General features: G+C 41.0%; 1 protein-coding gene across 3 annotated transcripts in view; it reads right to left on the bottom strand.

The window, feature by feature from the left end:
• The window catches only part of LIMCH1 (LIM and calponin homology domains 1), a 172,910-nt gene that overhangs the window by 14,032 nt on the left and 135,035 nt on the right, over window positions 1-23,843 (bottom strand). For all 3 annotated transcript variants that reach the window (XM_083860854.1, XM_083860855.1, XM_083860856.1), the window contains 9 exons: window positions 22,200-22,354; window positions 21,612-22,011; window positions 18,081-18,302; window positions 8,534-8,627; window positions 6,002-6,168; window positions 5,207-5,312; window positions 2,845-2,873; window positions 1,708-1,791; window positions 5-97 (listed from right to left, as the gene is read on the bottom strand). In XM_083860854.1, the coding sequence (XP_083716980.1) occupies window positions 5-97; window positions 1,708-1,791; window positions 2,845-2,873; window positions 5,207-5,312; window positions 6,002-6,168; window positions 8,534-8,627; window positions 18,081-18,302; window positions 21,612-22,011; window positions 22,200-22,354 (1,350 nt within the window). The remainder of the gene's footprint in view (window positions 1-4; window positions 98-1,707; window positions 1,792-2,844; window positions 2,874-5,206; window positions 5,313-6,001; window positions 6,169-8,533; window positions 8,628-18,080; window positions 18,303-21,611; window positions 22,012-22,199; window positions 22,355-23,843) is intronic.

The raw sequence follows: 23,843 nt of genomic DNA, 5'->3' as shown, positions 1-23,843 counted from the left end.
GTACCTCCTCATAGTATCTACGCTCCTCCTCTTCAACTTCTCTCTGGGCCTTTTCCCATTCCTCTTTCAGCTTGTACTGCTCCTTCTGATACTTTTCCTGTACAAATGCAGGTAAATTCAGAGCATTCAGTATTACGAGTAAATTCTGTAGTATCTCCACAGCAAAAATGAATTTGCTAAGAGAAGTTTAATCAGAAATAGGATGAAATAAAAGGATAAAAATTGGAAACATCCATGGTTGTAAAAAAAAAGCTTCTTTTTCACTTTGCCCATTTTGTTCTAAGACTTACATTTAACACCTTCAAACTTCAAGGAACTTTTGATGTAAACATTAAGTTTAATTTCTTAGAATTTTTTAAATATTTGGTCAGAAATTAAGTTTATGCTCAAAAACATTAATAATTCATTGTTAATCTTACTGTATTAAGTTTCAAAAATGTTTCACAGACCCCAAAACACTGAGACAATGGTTGTACATTAAAAACTTCAGCAAAGTAGCATATTAATAAGTAGGTTTTGCAGATACTGGTACTAATGTAAGAGATATGCCAATACAATTTAATGAATTATGAATAACTATGCAAGTTAAAAGATAGATGAATAGTGTGCAAGGGTTTGAAGAGAGTAAGATTATAATTAGCTAAATATCTTATTTTCTTCCTTGAAGAGATAATTTCTTCAGAATTGTTGTCACAGAGTTTCATACAAAAATTATCTCAAAGAGATGTTAAAATAGTTTGCCAGAACTGGTTTGAATATGGAGAGGAATGGTGACTTCCATTTCCCTCTTACACCATTTCCAACAGAACTGTTCAGATTGGTAACCACAACTGCCTTATCGACAAGAGAAGTATTTACTATTAAGAGAGCACCCACATGTGCCAGAAAAAAATATTATGAGAATTTTACACCATTTTAAGAGGTGTAAAATTAGATGATTTCAAGAAACTGTAGAAATAGTAGTCCTTCTTAAAGGATTAAAAGACTCCATTTTATTATTCTCCGTCCCTTGACATGTGTTTGATCTTCTGTTACATGAAACAAAGATACAAATTTCTTTGGGATCAAAGCTAGTCACAGTTTCAAGAGACACCTGACTGACTGGGAAATTCAGGTTCTCCTGGCAGCTGCATTTCTTACAACGAGAACACAAATCTAGAACTTTTAGAGTTTACCATTAAGCAAAACTAATGCTTGTGTTGAAGATATTTCCCTCTCTCACAAAACGCCCTCAAACCCAAGTCCTTTCATGTCCAAATTTAGCTTGATATTTTCCAAGAAGAACTTGTGAACAAAGCAGAATTCTACAAAAAGCTATTAAGACAATAATTTTAAAGAAGAGATGCGCAGGCATCAGGGTTAACAAATTGTCAGCCTTGACAAAGAGGCTCCAAGTAATTAAGTATTTTGCAGTCTATGCTCAGCATAATTTAAATATAATTGAGGACAAACACATTTGGTTTAACTGTGCACTGGACTGCAGGACCAAGTCCTTTTGGTCTTGCCACAGAGAGGGGAAGGGAGACATGAGAGTACCTAAACCACAGAGAACATGTATATGGGCCTATTTATCACTCAACTGTCACAGAATTTGCTCAAGCATCCACAGAGGATATGAAAAACATGACACAAAATGCCCAACTTCAGTCCAAAGGGACAATTCAACAGCTGCACCACACAGTGGAGGACATACAGTTTCTTCCCTACCTGAAGCAAGCGTTCTTGCTCATGCTGCCACCTTTCCTGGCGCTTTCGCTCTTCTTCTGGATCCCAGGACCAAAAATTGAAACGCTTACACGAAGGAAAACCAAGCTATTAGACTGTGACACTACACTTCACATGGCTACCAGAGAAAACTGAAAACCAAGCTATTAAACTGTGACACTACACTTCACATGGCTACCAGAGAAAACTGTACTGTGCCTGATCAAGCCTTGCTGATGATGTTACAATGGGAAATTGAGAACTAGATAAGGGTTCTCTCAGTTAGCAGACTATATTCTTAGCTTCACTGACACCTGGGATTGCCCACTCGCAGCCACACGATAAAAGAATCATTTGGTTTGCAAAGAAAGTCTTGGGACACTTCAACTGAAGGGGGAGAAAAGGTCTTAAAGAAAGCTCTAAGCGTCACTGAACAGAGCCACCTCCAGGGACTCAAATTTAAGGAACATATGTATTTTGCTTCTCTATAATCTTTACAACATGAAAAGCAATTTTAGGTTGTAAAAAATATTCCTTCATTTTTGGTCTGCCAGCACAACAGCCTGGCTGTGAATTTTTATCCATTATTATAGTTAAATAAATTCTCAGGCTTCACTAAGGATCCTGTTACATGATATGTTTAAAATCCTTATAATCAAAGGCAATTTTAGATACTTGCTGTCATATCCTTTTCCATTACTAGTAGTATTTGAATCTCATAGGAAGACATGTCTATTTCTGTATGACAAAAAGAATGTGAAATACTGTGTACTTCAGATTAGCATTTGTGGTGTGTTGGGTTTTTTTGTTTCATTGAGGAAACAATAGAATTGTGAATTCCTTTCATTTCTATGCATTTAAAATACAATAGATAATTTAGAATTACATATTATTTAGAGATTGTGAAGCTTTAGTGGCTCCAGTAACCAAACACTGTATAACTAGGTCCAGATAAGTGGAGAATGAATGAATTCCCGATTTAGACAATGCCTTGATTTGGGTTGTACTTTTTGTCTCACATGTCCATGAGAAAAAATTCCCATTCTGATTTAGGGATGTTACAAGACAGTTTCCATAAAAAATTAATTTATGCTAAACACAAATTGCTAAACCAAATAATAATGCAAAAAGGGTACTCACATTTGATTTATCACCAGTATCAGAATCAGCTATTAAAAAAAAACCAGTACAATGAAAGATTAAATTTGACATAGCAAAATTTCTTCAGCCTGCAAATAAATCTATATTATATCTGTATAGGAGCTTTATGTTAGTTTCCTATTTACTCCCACAACCAAATGCAAGGACTAATTGCAAGCAAATAAATCAGAAAACCCAATTACACCCATCACCAACAAAACTACTTTTTATCTGGGTATAGAGGAGCACAATATTAACTAATATCAGGTTCTACTCTACCACTAGCTAATGCCATCTACTTCTGGCCACAGATGTTAGCAGTGTTCAGACACTGAGTTTTACCTACCTTGATCTACTTTTCCCTTCATGATTCAGTGCAAGGAAGGAAAAAGTACAGCAATGCTAAAAGGATGGGACTACACTATTCAAGAGCCACAGTTACGAAGAGAACCATTGCCATTTTCTATCCAAACGTCTTTGAAAATTAGACTGATTTAAAGAAATTAAGAAAAAAAGGTATTTATAGGCAAGGGATTTCTTTTGGGTGCCTGAAACCAGAGCATCACAGCAATGTGCAACCCAACAGCTCTTTGTCAACTGTGCAGCAGGAATAGACAATTTCTACGAAAGCAAGAAGTAGAACAAGTCCCCGTGATCATCAGCTTTCACCCCAGCCCTGTGTCCGAAGACAGCTATGGCTGGAGCCCAGAAGGGCTGGAGGCCAGGAGGGCTGGAGCTGTTCTCAGCACCGCATTTACCTGACTGGGAGAAAAACTGTGAGCGCCGCCAGTGGTTGCGGACCCTAAGCGGAACCAGGGCCCCGCAGGGCAGCTCTGCAGGCAACGGCACGGAGACAAAACAAGAAACACTGTGGTGAAAAGGTGATGACAGACTCTCAGACCTGAGCCACCTTGGCCACAGAGGGGTTTGCCTACAGTCGCTTTGGCCCACGGCAGCTAATTTACAATGGGCCTGAAGATCACATGGACTGTCTGCATTTAAATGCTACTTTTGCAACATGGCACCTGAACTTACGTGAAAGCTCCAGCACACTGATGAAAGGGCAGCCACCCCTCGAGTCTTGCACAGTGCTTGCATTCATTCCTATTGCACATGCAGATTTTAACGGATTTTGTGAGCCTTTCAGTGCTCTATACGCTGTGAACACTAGAGTGCAGCCAAGTGTTTCAGCACCAGTCAGAAAACTGACAAGGCAAGAGACCTACAACCTGTCACTTGATATTTGGATCTGCTTAACATAAAATGATATCGTTTGATATCGTTCTCGAAGTCTGCCTGGGTAGCACCTACCCCCTAAAAACAAGTGAGAATTCCATTCCTTTTCAGACAATCACAGAGTGGTTTGGGTTGGAATGAACCTTAAAGATCATCTAGTTTCAATTCCCCCTGCCATGGACTGGGACAGTTTCCACTGGATCAGATTGCTTAAAGCTCCATCCAGACTAGCTTTGAACACTTCCAGGGATGGGGCATCCACAATTTCTCTGTGCAACCTGTTCCAGTGCCTCACCATACTCATCATAAAAAATTTCTTCCTAATATCTAATCTAAATCTACCCTCGAAATTTCAGGTTAAAATTTTTATTCCTTGTCCTATCACTACATGGCTTTGTAAAAACTCTCTCTTCTGTTTTTTCAAAGTGGATCACCTTCAGTAGTTTTAACCTTGAAAACATTAGGCTGATCAGTATATTACCTGTAGATTAACAACCTAGGAAGTTCTTATGGGGAAAAAAACTCAGTTGATTTTTCTCTCTTTCTTCCACAATACCTAACATGTGGTTATGCATATTTAAAATACATATAAAATCAAACTACTAAACATTATCAGTCGCAAGCAATACTTTGTCATGGAGGCAAGGCAAAAAAAAAAAGGTCCTGCACTGCACAAACTTGTGTTGGGCAGTGATCAAATTCAAGGATGTGGCCAGATATGTGTATTGTTCATCTATGAAAAGGAGCTCCACAAGAGCAGATAAGTGCAGAATTTATCTCCAGAAAACTTTATCATGAGATAAAGCCAATTGCTAAGTCATTGTGATCTGTGAGCAGCAGTATGTAATACTCACTGACATAACACAACCTTTACTGCTAGGCCAGGTAAATGCAAGAAAGGGCTTGCCCTCTGCTCTGTCAAATTTTTGCTGTTGTGTTTAACAGGAACAGCCAGAAAAGTCCTTTCCATCACAGAAGCCACACTACCAATATCAGCCAATGAGACTAGAAAATAACTATTTTAGCTCCAAACCCTCCAGGCCATGGATTAGCCACATATCCCTGAACACCACATATCCATATTCAGCTACTGTCTGGATGAGTTTTCCAAATGCTTTTGGCTCACCTTGTGGACCAGAGTTATGCAGAGTAACTTGGCTGGTTTCAGGTAGTTTCTTTAAAAATGGCAGCACTACACTCCCCTTTTCTTCCAGGGCTTTTGCTTTAATCACCTGTTCAGACATTTGGGAGCAGAAAACATCGTTAAAAAGCAACAAGTTCAATCAAAGGTTAGCTTAAACCCTTTCTACTTCTTTTCTGAAACAACATTATCAAAGCTGAAGCCTCTATCTCCAGGATGACAACAGGGAGTAGAAGTGATGAAGTCCTCTAAGTAACTGGTAGCTGTTTCCAGTTGACATTCACTCTGCCCTGCACACCAAAGTCAATCCTCTAACAACATCTAACTAACCAACATCTAACTCACCTGAAAGGCCAGTATGGTCACAGCCATTTGTTACCTCTGCCACCACCAGCACTTGTTCAGCAATTCAAGAGGACTAAGAGGATAAGCTCCACTGTCTACACCTGGATACTCTGCCCTCCCAACAGGTGGGGGGACTGGGGTTTGTAGGTTAAGTTCTTATTTCGAGTCTCATCACTTTACAGGTTCAAACACTACAAGCAGACACTGTGGAGTTCCTTTTGAGGGGGAACCCTCTGATAACTACAAGATTTGGCAGCTGAAACCATCCTTCAGGGTCATGTTTTGAATGAATTCCTGAAGTGACATTTTATGGAGAAAAATACCAATTTACACAATAAAAATTTCTGGGTAAGATTTCTTTTTCTTTTTGGTTTTGTTTTGTTTGTATGTTTGTTTGTTTGTTTTCCACTCCCTCTTTTTCTTGCCTGTACATACCTCCTGTGTAGGAGGGAGCTCTGCTTCCTTCTGCTGCTCTGTTTCAGATTTCTTCACATCTTTCTTGCTTGAAGCAGTTTCCTCTAAAGGGACAGGACTGGGAAGAAATTCTAATCTCTTCACAACAGGGGTGGCACAAGCTGCAGTTGAGTTGAATTGCTTTTGATCTAAACCCAATCCACACATAAAAGAGATAATGTTGCATGGTTAAAATACTTCTTCAAATAAAACATACGCCTATTTCTTACATTACAATTTCTTACTGGATATACTGTCAGCCCATTTACTGGATGTTTTGAAAAAATAAACTTTTTTCTGCAACATGGGAAAAATTAGTCTCTCAGAGAAGACAAAAGTCAAAGAATGAAATTCACCTATCGAAATTTATGCACTTACACTTGACTTGGGCATCATGGGACACCCTTCATGGTCAACAAAAACAGAGAAGTCCTTGGAAAAGAGTTACACAAACTTTTATTTCAGGCACTCCTTTGTCTGAGATGAGCTATAACCTACAATGGGCCTACTGACCTAAGATCTCTTTACTGAAGTTATGTGATGAATCCTACCCTAAGATGTTACAAAGATAAGTAGCTCTATGACACGGTCTCACTATCAGCACTGGAGGATATTTCAGCTTGCCTAATTTCACTAAACCTACCACTTCCACTGACAATCAGTTAATCATCAGACAACAAACAAACTGCTGACAGGCAGCCTTGGATTGGAATAACCTAGTTGTCATCTAATTCTTACAGAAACCCAAAGAGTTGATGCTGGTTTCTGGAGGAAGAGACTAGAAGCACACAGGTCTACAGCTGACCGTGACAGCTGAACTGCTGATAGCTGATGCCACCACTGGAAGCAGAGCAGTCACCAGCTCTCAGGCACTGAATAAGCACCCAGACATCTCTCCAACATCTCATCCTAAAGCAGAAACTTCAGATCTTGTCCCTTTTCCAATCACCCTTGGCAGCTTCTGAATATACTTCTTTGACAGGCTGGGAGAGTAAGCTAAGAAAGACATGCAGCCTACAACTCCACTAAGAATGTGAACAAAAGCAGAGACAAGAGCTGCTGCTGCCAAGGCAGATGCACCCTCCTCTGGAGATGCTCCCCCACCATTAGAGGCATAGGGGCCACATCATAGAAGTGTTTGGCTTGTACTGAATAGCAGAGGAGGTAGTTTAATCTACAAGAAGTTCACAGAGTTTGGACCCCATCTATCCCTCCAAAGCAGACATAATGAAAACTTCGTGTTACTTTATCATTTTGATTTTTGCAATGCTATCTCAGTTTTCCTTGCCAGATGGTATTAAAATCTGCTGTCAATACCAAAGGTTTAGCATTTCTGACAGCTGGGGAGCTGAAGCCAAGATGGCTTTGTGATTTGTAGACAACACCAGCTCATCACTGTTGACTCTGGAGAGGAGAATTTGGTAATTTCATTACAAGATTGCACCTTCTACATTACCTGCCACATGCAATTTAAAATTGGTAAACTATGTACTTTGGCATCTAGGAGCCAAAGTAATTAAGGCAGCTAATGAGCCCTTGCTAACAGCCCATGTGCTTCTAATCTTTGGGGAATGGTACTTCATTTATGTTTGAGGGCAAAGCTCAATTGTTTAAGTCACATTTATCCCCAACAAACAGGAGCATTATGTTTACATACCAACTACAGCCAGGGATCTCATTTAAACACTTATTTGACACAGAACTTTTTACTTACCCATACCAAGCTGAACTTTGATAGACCCATTTTAAAAAAATGAACAACAAAAAACTACCACGAACTTAGTATAACAGCATAGAGCAAATAAACTGCCTAATCAAAGACAATATTTCAGAAACACACTTTTGAGGAAAACAGCTTAAAATTCTACCAGCAAATTCCTTTCCCCAGATTAGGAATCATGCATAAAGGCTTTAAGGCAGAAAATTGGGAGTCTGCACAATACTGTCCATTTAAAGCAGCCCCTATGGGGACTGAAGTGCCCCTTCTTACTCTTTCTCCCCATTCCTTAATGTCTTGAGGGGAAAAATGTGTCAAACAGAAATTATTACTGACTGGTAGCTTCTGCGCTTGTTGCTTTCTGGTTACAGCATGCTGTGGCACTGGCTTTTCACTTGCACAAATGGCCAAGTGGAGAACTGCCCAGGCTGGAAAGGACCTCAACAGACCACTAGCCCTGCCTTTGGTGTGAAAGGGAGCCTAGCAGAGATTCTCTAGCACCCTGTCCAGCTGCACCTGAAAAACTTCCTGCCACAGGGGCTCTAACACATCTCGTGGGAGGCTGCTACAGCAAATGACTGTTCTGACAGCATACAATTTCATTTTATGTCAATATTACTGACATCTGCAGCATTTTCTCATGAGCCCTGCTGGTGCTGCTGGTGACGCTCCTAGCGGATTCCAGCCACAGTGTGTGCCTCACCCCAGACCCATTAATGAGGAAGGGTAAGGGCAGGGGTGGCCACACACCCACCTGGGGATGGGCAGGGGCAGGGTGAGGGCAGCAGCACACCCACCTGGGGATGGGCACTCCGGGGGGGCAGGTGCCACAATGCTGGGGCTGGGCTTGGCTTGCAGGCTGTCAACTCCATCCAGTTCCACCGGGGAGGCCTGGAGGGAGGAACAGAGCATGGAGTGAGTACAGTGGAAATAAAAGCATGTGCTAGTTCCTCAAGGCAGTGCTTGCTGCTCCTTTGTAGTGTGTTCGAACCACATCAGTGTGGAGCTCAGCAGGGCATTGGGGAGAATGTTTCAGAGCAGTATGTGCCCGTTTGGGTATTGAATAGTTGTGCTTTAATCTCCTTTTCAAATCGCTCATCATCGGCCATTAATGTGGTTGGTTTGGAATAGCTCCTACAAGCTTTTAAAACTGTAGGATATCTTGGATTGTGTTAGCTGGAGATAAGCATACATTTCACCCCTAGTTTCCCATTCCAGAATAACACAAAAACGTATGCATTAGTGAATAGATAGCACATACTAGGGTTTGGAAAGTGGCAAAGTAATTAAATACTTCCTTTATTTCATGGTTGTCTAAACAATCTGTTATCTGAAGGGAAAAGCCAGAGTTGGTATTAAAAGTAATGAAATACTTGAAACACTATTAAGAGAGAACTGAAAAAATATGGTGAGACCGTATCAAGCCAATAATTCAAATGCCTTTGAAAAGCAAGCTTCCTGACCTGGACAGGGCTGTTGCAGAGTTAAAACCACGCTGTCAAAACAAGGGTAACATTTCAGCCGATCTATTCAGCAGCTTCCAACATACATCTGCTTTTCCAGAAAGCAAATCAAGAAAAATCTGCAGCAAAGCTGTCAGCCATTCCTGATAGCTAGTGCTTCTAATGCATCTAAAATCTAGAAATGCCACATTCAGTGGAGGAAAACAAAAAATGCAGACTACTTTTAGAAATAAAAAGTAACATATTTCAGAAACAGACTATTGTAGATTCTCTTTCCTGTCCTCCTCTCACTCCTCCATCTTAACAGCGGCAAAGGAGGAAATGTGATGAAATTTCCTCTTTTCTGCAGGCAGGAATCGGACCTCCACCTTCTGTATGGATCCTGTTTCCTATCCCTGCAGGCCCATGTGAGCCTATGGCCCCTTATCTGAACATGCCCCATGAAAAACAGACCTGGGCTCTCACAGCTCCACAACTGGAGACATGTGCTGGCAATGCCAACAGGATGTCAACACCTGTGGACAGACCACAAAGCTCCAGGGAACTTCACTGCTGGCAAAGCTTGTGAATCCCTGCCTCGTCTCCTCTCTGGAAGGAGACATGGTCTCAAGAGGGGCAAGAACATGTCTAGGAAGATGCCCTGCAAAGAAATAGTGCAGACTGGTGTGGGGCCAAGGCCAGGGCCAGTGACCCAGGCAAACCCAGCAGGCAGCCAGCAGTGCTGGGAACAAGAGAAGGGGCCTGCAGCTGCCAAGGGCTGTGCTGCCACCTCTCAGCAGGACAGGCGCCAGATCACAGCCACAAGTCTCTAGAAGCAGCAGCACTTGCTGGGGCTGGCTGCCTGCCATCCTCGCCACTGCTGCCACTTCCCAGGGCACCCTCACCTCTGCCACCCTCAGCCTCTACCCCAGGCAAGACATGGAGACACATCTCCACCTGCCTAAAAGAAGTTCTTGAACTGGATGAGGCAGACAGTGAAATAGAGTCCCTAAAAAGGTAACATGGAAAGTTTCCTCTCTACCATGTCCACCCGTGAATGCATCTATACCAAGAGTGAAGAAATAGACCTCTCCCATGTCTTACACACTCCCAGGAGGGATAGATGGTCACTGGAGATGAGGCACAGGCTAAAACCCAGCCCCAGAGAAATGCTCCAAAATTTGGAAGTCCTGTCTCTAGAAGTTTATCTCTTGCCACTTAGTAGCTCTTTTCTTTCATACAACCCATGTCTCTCTCCTCCAGTTCATCTGGACACCAGCCTGGTGTGTCACTAAGAGTTTTCATCACAAAAGCCCCAGCAGAATTCTACTGCAACTAAGAAACATTTTCCCTCCAGCCTCAGTTCCAGCTCCTGAAACAACAGCAGCCAGGGGGAGCTACAGGAAATCCTTCCCAGCCTTGCCTAAAGCAAAAATAAGTATTTCTTTTCTGCATGACAGACAGGTCAGTGCAACAGGCTAGCCAGATAGGTCATGCCGTATCTGTCCTCAGAGGTTTTCAAGATTTGAATGATCAAGCCCTTAGCAACCTGTTTTGATATCATGTCTGTTTTGAGCAGCAGACTCAGCTAGAGATCTACAACCTGAATTATTCTATGTCATCCTACAACCTACAAAACTCTGTTAAACCTAAACAAATGGCTATTATTGAAAGCTCAGGATTTGCCCCAAACAAGGTAGTTTTCACATGGAAAAGCAAGAGGCTCCACACCCACTGGTCCACACTACAAGTCTCTCAAAGAAATTGTTGTAGATTTGAAATACTAATATTTAGATTGACATTATTTTTTGTAAAACAATGGAATTCACCTTTCACTCTCAAAAAGGAACTATCCAAATTGAAAAACTGAAAAAAATAAATACATTAAACCTCATTTTCAACCTCAGAGGCTTCAAAGCTATAAAATATTATATTTCCAGGGCCAATACAAAAATGTTAAACTGTTATACCCAAGAAAGTCAACTGCTGATGTCAGCTGCTGCTGGAGAAAGAGCACAGCCACAATGGCCTCTCAGAGGGGCTAAAATTCACTGTTGCTCAGTGAATGCTGCAGTGACACATGATGCACAGACACGATGCACTTGTATCACCTCTGGGTCTAGAGTTACCTCAGGAACCTAAACAGGGTGCTGTCATGCACAAGCACAATAACTAAATCTACTCATACCCTATATCCAGGAGCTTGAACCAGGTAAAGACATAAATGTTATTTATAGAAAAAAAGAGCTACTACTTGCTGCAGGAAAATTGACTTTCCAACAGCATGCTGCAGAAGTTCTGTTCCTGCTCACGAGACTTGACTCTTTCTCCTCCCTCTGCTGGGCAATTAAATGTTAGTGACATACAGCTAAAAATAAAAAACTGATTAATAACTAATTTATAAAAAAATTAAGTCAACTTCACTGGGGAACTCTCTTATTTCCACTAAATTTAGTTCTATTTATAATAGCAAGTTAATGTAGTATTATCTAGTATTTTATCCACAGGTATATGATACACTTAAGAAAATTCTTAAGTGTGCTGATACAATTGATAAAATATTTTTTCTACCACAGACTATTATACTTCACATTTCATAAATACTTGTAATCAAATGATGAGGTTATCATTGAACATAAAAAAAGGCATACAAACATTTCATCACACCTAAGAGGACTGTATTTTGACTGAAAGACTCTGTAACCTAGTGAGTGACATTTCTGAGGTGCTTCAGCTCTGTGAGGAGCTCTCATGCCTTGGGATGAGAGACTGATGTAGCCTCTCAGCACCCTTCTGTCATATGTGTTTGTGTGGGCAGAGGTCTCTTTCTGCAGGGCAACAGAGTCATTCCAAACACGGGCTCTGCTGTGGGTGCCTGTGAGGGAAGGTCACACAACACTACCACAGGCAATGAAGCCTTCAAGAGAAGTATGAAAAACCTCAGTGCATGGGGGCTGTGATTATCTCTGCCTACACATCAGGCTGGCGTCAAGACTGTCCCATTAAAACTTCTAAAAACTGAAGAAAGCTGTCTGCTTGGATGGGTGTTTTTATTACCCCATGCATCTGGATGCCTAGGAGTTAAAGTAAGCTTCCCCACTTATGACTTAGCCTTAATTCATGATGGAAAGTTAAATATTGTGATGGCAGTTGTGGTAATGAGAACATCAGTACAGAGGACAAAGCAACACTGGTGTTCTGCTAAACGAAGAATCCATTTAACAAACACACAAGCACAAGCATACAGTGTTGCAAAATATAAAATAAAATAAAATAAAATAGTTCAGTTTGTGACAGACAGGATTTTTATCACATAAACTAGGACATCAGTCTAAGTATTTCTTTGATTAAGATCATACAAGCCAGAAACGGCCATATTGGCTACTGCTGTGGCAGAATTTTACACTCTTAATAAAACCCTAAAATACAATAACCAGAAGTAGCTAACACACAGAGTATCAAAACTTCTAAAGGAATACGAACTCCAAAGGAAGTTACAGTAGAACTTTATTAATCCTTCTTGTAAATTAAATCAAAACATAGATCAGTTAACACTATTTGCACATAAAATCATGTGAAATATTGTTATTGATTTTCTATGAAAGAATGACAAAACAAGCTGTCTAGAATCAGTGAGAATGCAGTGATATCAGAATGAATCAGGTTAAAACTACAATTTACATTCTGTAAAATCATTCAGGAATGAAATTGGTTGCAACATCAATAGCCACATGTAGAAATTGTCTGACAAATCACAAAAGTTCTGTGATTCAAATTCTACACATACAGTTGACTTCAAAATTTTTGTACAAAGATTTCCTCATCAGAATTCATGTTGGCAGCTGACATGAGTGGTAATGATGGCACAATTTTGGGCTGCCACAGCTTAGTTTCTGGCATGCTATGCCAGATGTAGTACTACAGCCAGAGCACTTCTTCAACAGGTTAAGTCATCTGCCAGCTATATAATGCTATACTCAGGCCAGCTATTTACAACAAAAGATCAGGGTAATCAGTAACGCACAGAAAATTCTTGAAAATATTGCAAGAAAGTGTGAAGTATTCCTGATAGTCATTAGAGTTATTACTGCTCAATTGGGGTGTAAAATTAGCTTCTTTCACTGACAGACTGTGAAAAGTACATGGCTGTCTGAAGGACAGGAGACAGGCATGTTATTTTCATAACCAAATGCTGAGCACAGTTCCCTTCTAGCTGCTTTGAAGCTTTGCTGCTCGTACTTTTCATCCTACACCTTTTTCCCTTCAGGTAGTCCAGCCCTTCATGCATCTTTTCATGTGTGGTTTGAGGCAAAGCTGTCAATCTGGAACAGACAGACTTACTCTACAAGTGTTTCTCATAATGAATCAAAGAACAAAGACTCGTCTTATCAGATCTGTACAAACCAGGATTTCAGCCCTGCTCTCCTGTAGCTTGGCCAACAATCCTCAAACCACAAGAAAGCTTATACTTTAATCTCAGTTCAACCAGTGAATTTTTCAGCATGAAGGAGAGTGTTACTTGGATATAGAAAACAAGTGCATTATGTGCCAAGCATGCAGTGAGTTAGAAATGGACAAGTTTAATCTAGCTAGAGAAAAATTAAAAGCAAGCTGTCTCTCCCCACCACCACCACCTCACCCTGATCTTTTTTAGGTTACTGCCTATATTTTTTTTTTGATTGATCAAATTTATAACTAGAGCTATAGGAAGCCAATAATTTCTAAGTGCTCACATAAAGATTGGTTAAAATAAAGCGATGTTATTTACTTAACTGAGAAATTAATTCCCCTACACTAAAATCTGCATAAACACTGTTCTAAAATAAAATACTTACTTTGCTAACTTCTGATTCAAAGAGCTAGAGGATACAACTTCTCAGCATTTGTAGTGTCCACCCCTGTTCTGTATAATGGGAAGAAAACAAGCCTAAATGGCTGACAGGTAGGACCAGGATGAGGGGATGATTTTCACATTATTGCTGGTATTCCACTGACTGATCAGTCTTTGGGCTTGTGACCCAATTTTTCCAACTGCATTAAGAGGTACAGGTATGCTTTACCTACCACCACTTGTAACACTACATTGCTCCACAAACACCAGTGGGATATTCTTCTCCTGTTTGTAGGCCAAGTTTATCCTTTTTCGGCCTTTAATCATAGGCAAAATTTCAGAAGCTACTTGAAGCAAAGGTAAGTCTCTTGTAAAATCACTTATACACTACCTACACTCTACCCAATATTCTACCTATACTCTTGAGATATAAGTGTATTTTTTGATAATATTTTCTTTGTTGTCCTGCCCAGCTGCTGCAGTTTTTTGCACCTCATTTCATAGTAGATTTAGGCAGGATGTACATATGTCTCCCAGTCAGTCTCTGACTGCCAAACATTATTTGATTCACATATGGGTGGGGTCCTCCACTTGTTAAAAAGACAGCTGACACTGAGGTCCCACCCACAGGAAATGATCTCTGCACTTCCCTCCTGCAGCTCCCCATAAGCCTCAATAGCATTAGTGTTTTAAATGGTGCAACTTAAACTTCAGGCCAAAAGCACTGCTGGAGTGCAGTTGTACAGCACCTTCCTCTGCTGCAGACAGTGCCTGAGGGCAGCCAGACAGACTCAAACTAGGACTACAGGAGGGACTTCAAAGGGAAGCCTGCCAGACTGAGAGAAGACAGAACTAATCCATTTGACAAATGAACTGAAACAGCAGGGGAGCAGCCCTATGAGAGATGGAGGAGGAGAAAGGCGCATGTAAAGAACAGGAAAAGAATCAGAAGGGGAGGACAGGAGTGCCATAGGTAAGGTATATACGAAAAGAAATATATATTTCACAAAAGAGACCTGGAGCAGAAAATGAATGAATAAAACACAAAACCAACCCAAATCTACAAGCAACTAGAGGGGCAAAAAACAAACCCCTGACTCAGCATTTCTTAACAGAGGAACTTATTCACAGAGGCCTGTGAATCTTATTCAAAGCCTGGGAAGGACATAGATAACAAGAACTGAATCAATAAAATATACAAATAAAGACACCAAAAGCAAGCTTAGAAATGGCTTTGAAGATGTGCTTAATTTGTAGAAGTTTTCTCGAGGCAAAAAAGCTTCAGTAATTTCTTCCACTCTAGACAGTTCTTCATCTCAGCTGCTTTTTTATGCCTGTTTCTGCAATTTTCTCCTCCTCCTCTAGAATGTCAGAAGAGTTAAGCTTCAGAGAAAATCTACAGCCCTGTTTTCTCCTTGTGGGAGGTAACAGAGGAGGTTTCAGAAGGCTTCTTTACTTCTAAGAATGTGTAGCTTGGAAGTCCCATCCCTGGAGCAAAACATCAAACTTCTTTTTCTCTTTTGGAGTGCTGACAGGGACAGCTAGATGCAGTATCCTACTGAGCAAGAGGTCTTGTTTTATGGGGAGTGGGACAAGCCCAGGAGGATCTTATCTTTCCTAATCTGGGTTCTCAACCTTCCTAGGAGAGATTATATCCTTCAGAGAGCAGTTCAGCCTTTCAGGGTCTGCAGGTGAGGCTGACATCGTGGTGTCTGAAGTAAAATAAGTACAGGGAGAAGGCCGAGTGAAGTGAGCCCAGTGTAACTGCCCAGTTCTTGCAGATAAGGCTCCAGACCAATTAAATCCACATTATGCTGTCTATAGCAGCACTCGCCTGTGTCCCAACACACACAGTGAAGAAGCCAAGCATCAGTACCACGCCCCATCTCTGTAACCTGGCATCTAAGCCCTTTCCATCAACAAACCAAGGCTCTCCTGTATGCTCAAGAGCTAAGTTACTGCCCATGCCTTAGTCTGAGGCATGGAAAACTAAAGAAGCATCTGGGTAAAGAGAAGTAAACATCCAGAAGAAATAGAACCTGAAATCTTATTTTAGGCTGGCAAATTCCCTTCCAGCCACATGCAGATTTTCTTCTCTTCTTTCTCATTACATTCAGTGCATTCCACCTGTTTTCCCACAGAAGATCCCCCTCAAAGCAGTCTGCTCTCCTTGCTCGGCCCTTGACAGGCTTAATATGCATACTTTTGCTTGAAGCTGAAGTGCCAGGAGTAATTACGATGATTTGCACTAACCAGTCACATTGCTGATGGAATTGTGAGGCTAGTGATACAAAATTTTTAGTTAGAGCATAGACACTCTGACACTAGCACTATTTTGGTGCACACTCATTCTCTCTTGTAGGTTTAATCTTTAAGTGAATTCAAGCTTACAAACCAGGAGCTATTCTGTAAATGTCAAGAGTCACAAGGAATCTGAGGAGTCAAACTCTTCTGCCTCCTTTGCCAGTATCACCAAAGAGCTAAGAATTGGAAGGAGAAACCAGACACAGAAAAATTTGCATTCAGCTGGCCATATCATCCTCAAAGGTGTAGAAAGGGGAGGATGAGAGGACATCAAACAGATACAAGCACACTCAAGAACTAACAGGGACTTCTGCTGCTGAGTTTCCTCACAACCCTAACTAGGCCTGAAAATCCTAAAAAAGGAGACGTTAAAACTTTCACTTGGCTAATTTTCTGATTGTCATTGAGCTTCTAATCTTCAGCAAGCTGAGGTTCTTCTCTGTTCTCCAAACACTCCCATTACCCGCTCCTTTATCAGATGCAATAAACCTGGCTTTTCTCTCACAGCCAAATTGCTGTGACAGGAGCAGCCTCAGCTTTGCTTTGCCTGCAAATCATTCACTTTTGACTCAATACCAGTTCACTCTGACAGGATCAAGTCTGTGCTCATGGCAAACCCTAGTTCCCATGATTGCTGCAGGCTCCATGGTTTGGTTGTCCATAGCTAGAGACTGGCATTAAGCAGGGGAGTAAAACACAAACACTTTCTCATGAATGAGCCATCAAGCCCCAGGACAGATCTCTGCCTGCTCCCTGTTATCCATCTGGCCAATGCTTGGATGAAATCTGAGATGAAAGAAAAAATTATCATACTCCAACTCTCACCACATCTCCAATTCTCTTTGTTGTTACACAAAAAGAAAATGGTGAGAATTCCCTCTCCTGTCACTTGCTTGCAGCCCTTTTACATGCTCTCTTCACAATCCTCTCCTCATTTCTTGTTTTGTTTTTACTATCTACTTTTATTACAGTTTTGTAGCATCTAGATGCCTGCTGTGATATGCTCTAGTTTTACTCCTGCCTTTTTCTCTGGGGAAGAGGAGGAGAGAAAGATGAAAAGGTAAAATTAATTTGTTTCTCTGATAAGGCAGTTAAGAAGCATATTGGCCCCTCTGAGCATTTCAATAGCTTATCCCCTTTTCTGAGAGGGGAATGAAAACCAAATGTTCAAAACTGCCAGCACATCCACATCCTCTTTTGAAAACTGAAAACTGAGACTAATTATAATGGTTCACACAGTCCAATTATGTTGCTGATCTAATCAGCTTACATCAGGAGAAGTGCTGAATAAACCTGTACAATGGCTGGGACACTGAATCAATTTCTCCCTGGCCCAGCACATTTAAAGCATGCTTATCAGCTGCATGACATCTGGGAAAAAAACCCCAAAACAACAACAAAAAAGAAAAAGACAAAAAAACCCACAAAAAACCAAACCAACCAACCAAACAAAAAAACCCACCAAAAAAAAAAAAAAAACCCCAAAACAAAACAAAACAAACAAAAAAATTCCTCCAAAACCCCCAGTGGCTGCAAAAGGTTTTTTCAATCTTACCCTCCTATTTCTCTACCCACATACAAAAGGAAGAAGCCTTTAATTTACAAAGGATTTGGGGTTTTGTTTATAGTTTTTTTCCTGGTTTGGGCACACCCCTTTTGAAATAAGGCAAACATAGGCACTTGGGTATCATTAGTTAGTGATTAAACACATCATGAGACAGAAAATTGGCAAAGAAAATAAGGCTGGTTTGTTCGTGTTGGTCTTACTGTTGGCTCTTTGTGCACACTCTGAGTGGCAGGCCTCTGTAAACTGAGCTCAACACTTGGGGGGTCCTTCTTCAACTCTACTGGGGGCTTGTCCCCTCTGGCTACTCCATCAAATTTCAGAGATCTGGTTGGTGAAGGAGTAAATATTACTGTTGTACATTCTTTATCCTTTTCTTCCATGCCGTTGACATTTTCTCCATTCATGCTGACTTTTCCATCTACCTGCAGAATACAGTTAAATAATTATGCTGAGACAAGTAGCATTCAAAAGAATTTAGGAAATTAGGAGTTCAACATGATACTACAATAATTAACACAGTCTGTGTTATCAGTGAAGGATGAAGCCAAGCACATATTTCATTTAACAGGCCAAAACAGAAGAAGACCTTATGACCCTAGGGGGCTCATAAACAAAATACAGACACAAGGAAATAATTTTTCTGGATTTCCTGGTTTCCCACATTCCGTTCTCCCAGTAACATACAGACACCCTTTGTGTGCATCACAGATCAAAGGATGTTTTAAAAAAATCATTTTTTATGTTAAATTTAGACCAAAACTGCTGGATTTTGCACTGCCTTAAGCATGAGCAAAGCAGGTTCTCCACGACTAATTATGCTGATGAACTGCTTATGTACCTCAATGACTTCACCACAGTATTATCAGTCTGCTTTTTTGAAGCACTGTTTTGTGGACTTTGAAGGGACAGGAGCAGCAGAGTTCATCTACTTGTTTTTTTATTGTTCGTAACAGGGAATGAAGGCACCAGCAAATAAAACTGGCCATTCCACCCTCTCCATAAGGCAATCAAATAGATTAGGTGCTTTCCCAAAAAATTACTTTAGGCAATCTCCTTGAAAAGGAGAGTGGGGAAACAGTTTACCTTTTTTCTCAGGGTCAAGCTAGCTCTTTGGTGGCCATATATTCCTGCTAAGGAACCTTTAAGCCAAGAAGAAAATATAAAATATGCTTGGCTTCTTCCTCTGCACTGATACAACTTCTTGGTACTTTTACACTGGAATTTCTGAATGGAGGTGGCATGTAAAGACTCCCTTCAGTTTGAAGGGCTCTTTGTGGAAGCATACAGGAGAAGTCTTGCTACAAAGAACTCACTGGCCATTCACCTTAAGAGAGCCTAGGTGGAGAGAGACCAGGAGAGGACCAGGTCTCAGTACAACCACATTGCTCCTGCCTGGCCACAGCACAGCTGTTTACAGGCTTGTCAGCAGGCGTGAGGAGTAAGCAGGGCTTTGCTACTATGTGCAGAGATCCTTCCTTACTTATCGAGTGAACAGCTTGGATACCTCAAGAGTGGCACTCCAACTTAGTACATATCATCAGTTCCAAGCTGAGCCTTCCAGTGACTTCTTGTACTTGTGCATCCAGAGGCTTGTTCTTTATGAGCATGACCAACTAAGAGGCCATCTCTGAAGTGTTGGGCACCCTTAGCTCTGCCAGATGTGCACGAAGGTGGAGGCAGTTAGCCCTTGCACAACCAGCTCCACCACCTGTTTCACTCTGTCTGAATGGTTTGCAGATGAAAATGTTCCCTCCCTTTCTATACTGACATCATCCACTTAACACAGTACCTCTCTTAGGGTTTATTCCCAAACACAAGTGTGAGCAGGAACTGAGCCCCAAGTCTTCTGGGACTGTGTGCTGGATTATCTGCTAGAGAGGCAGGTTAAGAAAGATCTCAAAAATAAAAAGGCCAGGAAAACACTGGCAGGCCGCACCATCCAGTTCAGTGTCTCTAATGTTTAGACTAAGACATTTCTCTATTTATATTAAGGAGGAAAACCAAATGTACGAATGAGCAGGACAGATGCCCTGGCTGCCGAGTTAAACAAACATACTCCTTTCCTTCTGATCTGGAGGAAGTCAACACATTGTCACCAGGGCTCAGAATCATTGACAGACCGGTGTTTCAAGGGAAAATAATGCTACAGCTACACGTGCTAGGGAATAATTCCTACTGAGAAAAATCACAATTTTCACATCATGTGAACAAGATTGAGACAAATTTCTTTTGTGGTGGCTCGTGGGGTGTAGGAGCCTTCATGAGTTAGTTTCTTCCCACATATGTGAATTATATTTGCAATAACATTATGGCAATACACACACATATCTTGGTCCTCTGATGAAAAAAGTGTCAAGGATCAGAAAAAACCCAAAGATCCATGAGTCACTGATATCTAAAAAGGAAACTTGGAGCATACCAACTGAGGTATAGGAGAAACAGGAATTATCAGTTTCATGTTTCAACTAGGAAACATGCTGGGGTGTGGTTTCCGCAAGAGCTGGGACAGACTTCAATAAATTATACATCACAACATACTTTTTTCACTCACTGTAATCAGCTGACTTATTTTTTAGAAAGTAAACAACCTGAATATATATGGTAGCAGTGCTACTGGGATATCAGAAGGGCTTCAGGGACCCTTGAGTGCTACTTGCAAAGTATGAGCAATGGCAGACAGACAGGAACCCAAACTCTGGAGGCTAGGGACACCCATGCCAGTAGGCTTCACACTGCTCACAACATGACTACTATGAGATTTGTGTAAGCTCCTGTTTTGGTACAGGCACTGTGAACAGCAGGTGTTTTCAAGCTTGACTTACTCTGGTCTGTTTTGTTAATACATCCCAGTTCCTTGCTTTTCCCATCATTGGTGCAGTATCTTACTCCCATTCTCCGCAACCAGCCAGTCGAAAGATACGCGCCTCAGATTTCATATTATGGTTTCAGAATATTGTCTCCTATTGTTCTCCTATCCTCTTCTCCCACAAATCTCATAGCTAACTTATTCCCAGCAGCCCTGCTTTCATCCAAGTTCTCTTACTTCTTTCACTCCCATAATCTTTGCACAGTTCTTGCAATCCAGTGAAGCCACTCTCCCTCTCTCAGCATCAATCTTCAGTTACTCTGCTACCCCAGTACCAACCTGTTTTACTGAACCTCCGTGCACAACCTAAATCCTCTCTTTATGCCTGTGAACCAGCTTTCCCCATTCATCCTTGGTGAGAAGCGTTTTTAAGACAGAGTATATCTTTGGGCAAGCTGGCTCTTGGCTCCGATGGTGTAGAGACACACTTGTTTGGGTACGGCAAAAAATAAAACCCCTGACACAAAAGTCAGTTCAGGTCTTGCTTCAAAAGTCAGGGCCTCCACACTACCTGCACCTTCCATTTTGTTCAAAAATATAAAACATGACCACATATTCTCTTCTAAAATCTTTCCGAGGAAATACCTTGTTTTTCTCTTAAATTCCCTCTTTCCCCAAACAAACTTAGTTTGAGGAAAAATGACCAGTGCAAATATTTCAGTCTGAAGAGGTCAAGATTCCAAGAAGAGTGGTGAACATGAAGAAACCACTAAATTGGGCAGCACGGAGCATGAAGCTGAATTTTATAATATCAGAACGCTGCCATCATTTTCTACATAATTGCATTAAACATTTATATGTTCAGATGACTTAATCAAGATCTCTTTGTCTCCTGGTTGACTTTGGGGCATGTGATGTATCCTACCTTAAAGTTCTTTAAAACTTCCTGTGTATTTCTGGGTTGTGAGTAAGGCTTGGGTGTCAGCATAGGCACAGCCTTGGAGACATTTTTGCTGGGAGATGTGCGTCCTGTTGAACTGCTGGGCTCTAGTTCAGTGGTGGGAACAATGGTTGCTTCAATTGTGGCAGTGAATTTTGGAGCAGGAAGTGACTGTTGCCTTAAATATCTCAGAGGATTTGGGTCTGTCAGTGGGGAATTTGGTTCCACTGAATGGCTTCTTTCCAGAATTTTTGGCATCTGCAAACGCTCAAGGACAGCTTCACTGATAGTGAATCTCTCAGTGTACTGCTGGAGGATGCTCTCAGCCTCCTCCTGTGTCTTTGCATTCTTGTATGCCTCATGGAGCTCCCGCTCCCTTCTCTCTCTGCAAGGAAGACAACACAGGAGAAACCATTGCATTAACATGGGAAATCACACCCATTTCCTCTTCTCCATCAATATCCTCCCCTCTCCCTCACTCAGACTTGCAGGCATGCCTGCCCACAGTTACCTATCACCTATGAAGCACACATGCATTTTCACATGCAACTACATGCCAGGAAAACAACATACTTCTCCTCCACGATTTCTCGGTAGGTTTTGATGCTTTTCCTGCGCTCATTTGTTCCATCTCCAGCCAATAACCTCTCCATTTTCTTTCTCTCAGCTTCCTTTTTAATCAAATCCTGTGAAGCGCTCCTTCGACGACTCTTCCACCGAGCCAGGTCCTGTGAGAAAAGGAAGGCACCTGAATGCTGAGTTGCAAATAACTAAAATGTGGCTGCAGGTAACAGCCAACTCAATCAGCCAGTTGCAATACTTGTTCTTGCCTGTCGACTAGGTTCCCATCACCTGCAGGCAGAGTTGTTTATTTAAATGACAAAAGGAGATCATGCCATAAACGAAGACACTGTCTCAATTTTCTGCTAATAGCAGGATACAGTAAGGATTTCATAGCTCCAATGCTTACTTTGCTTTTGGCAGGAAATTTGGCCTAAAAGAACCAGTAAGGACACTCATTTTCACTTGGGCCAACACTAGGGACAAAATCCAATTCCCCAGAAAGATTAAGTTAAAAAATTATGTTTGGTGAAGAATTTTAATAATCAGATATATGGGAAGCAGGGGTTCATTGGAAGAATAGATATTGTTTTACCATGAGCTACAGCTGCACTGATAGTCTGCCTTGGAGAGCTGATAGTTCCATACTTTGCCCATGCTATCAGTCAGCTATATGCAAACCTGGTTGATCCATGATGTTAGGTTTTATGATAGAAAATCCAGTGCAGCCCCCAAATTTAAATTCTTCATCACGGCTACCCTGCAGCATTTTGGATCCAGATGTAAGCAAGAAAGGTTAGGGAGTAATGTGGCTCATACCTGGCTGGTGTGGGAGATGACAGAGTAAAAAGCCTATGGTTTGTATCCAGCTATATAGAGATGTCCTTGTTGAAGTAACAATCTCAGTCTTTTTGGCATCTGCCTGCCTGGAATTGTGCAAAGATTGACTGAATCTGGTTCTCCGCCTTTTCTGAAAAACTAGCCTGACACTAAAGCAGAGAGTCACAGGAGGTACCTGTTATGGGCCCCTGTGATATCTTGCATCCTTTATGCATCCACAAATCCTGTAGGATACAGAAGCAAGATATTTTTCACAGTACAAATATTACAGTAAGGAAGTTTTCTAAACTGTTAAATTTCTTTGCAGTCAACTAGCAAAGGAACAAAATTTTACATGTAAAAAGTAACCACTGCAGAAGTTCTGCAAAGAAAAATAACTTCCTAGGAAACTGCAATGGAACATTTGCCATTAACTTTTCAACATCAGGAGTTTAGTATACAGATTATATTTCATGCACGCTAACAAATTTTGGTTTTAATAAAACCCAGATATTCATAACACATACTTAATTCAAAGGCTATTTCATTAATTACATGGTTTCCCAAATATTTTAATTGCACTTTTACTCGTAAACAGCAGAAGGTACTGCAAACATAACTTATTTTATTAAAATCAGGAAAAAAATTTATCACTTCTAATTTAGCTTAAAACCACAAATTATTGATGTTTCACTTAAGGGAATGTTCATTCAAGTACTTCTTCACATGATCTACATATATCAGTCTATAATCCCCTTCATGAAACATAGGCCTATCATTTTCCTCAGTTACTAATTATTCTCATTGAAGTACCAAAGCATTTCTTTATTCAGCTAC

The sequence above is a fragment of the Zosterops lateralis genome, assembly GCF_965231275.1.
Source record: "Zosterops lateralis genome assembly, chromosome: 5".
Lineage (NCBI taxonomy): Eukaryota > Metazoa > Chordata > Aves > Passeriformes > Zosteropidae > Zosterops > Zosterops lateralis.
Note: the sequence above shows the minus strand (reverse complement) of the source record. Positions and strands in the feature narration are given on the sequence as shown.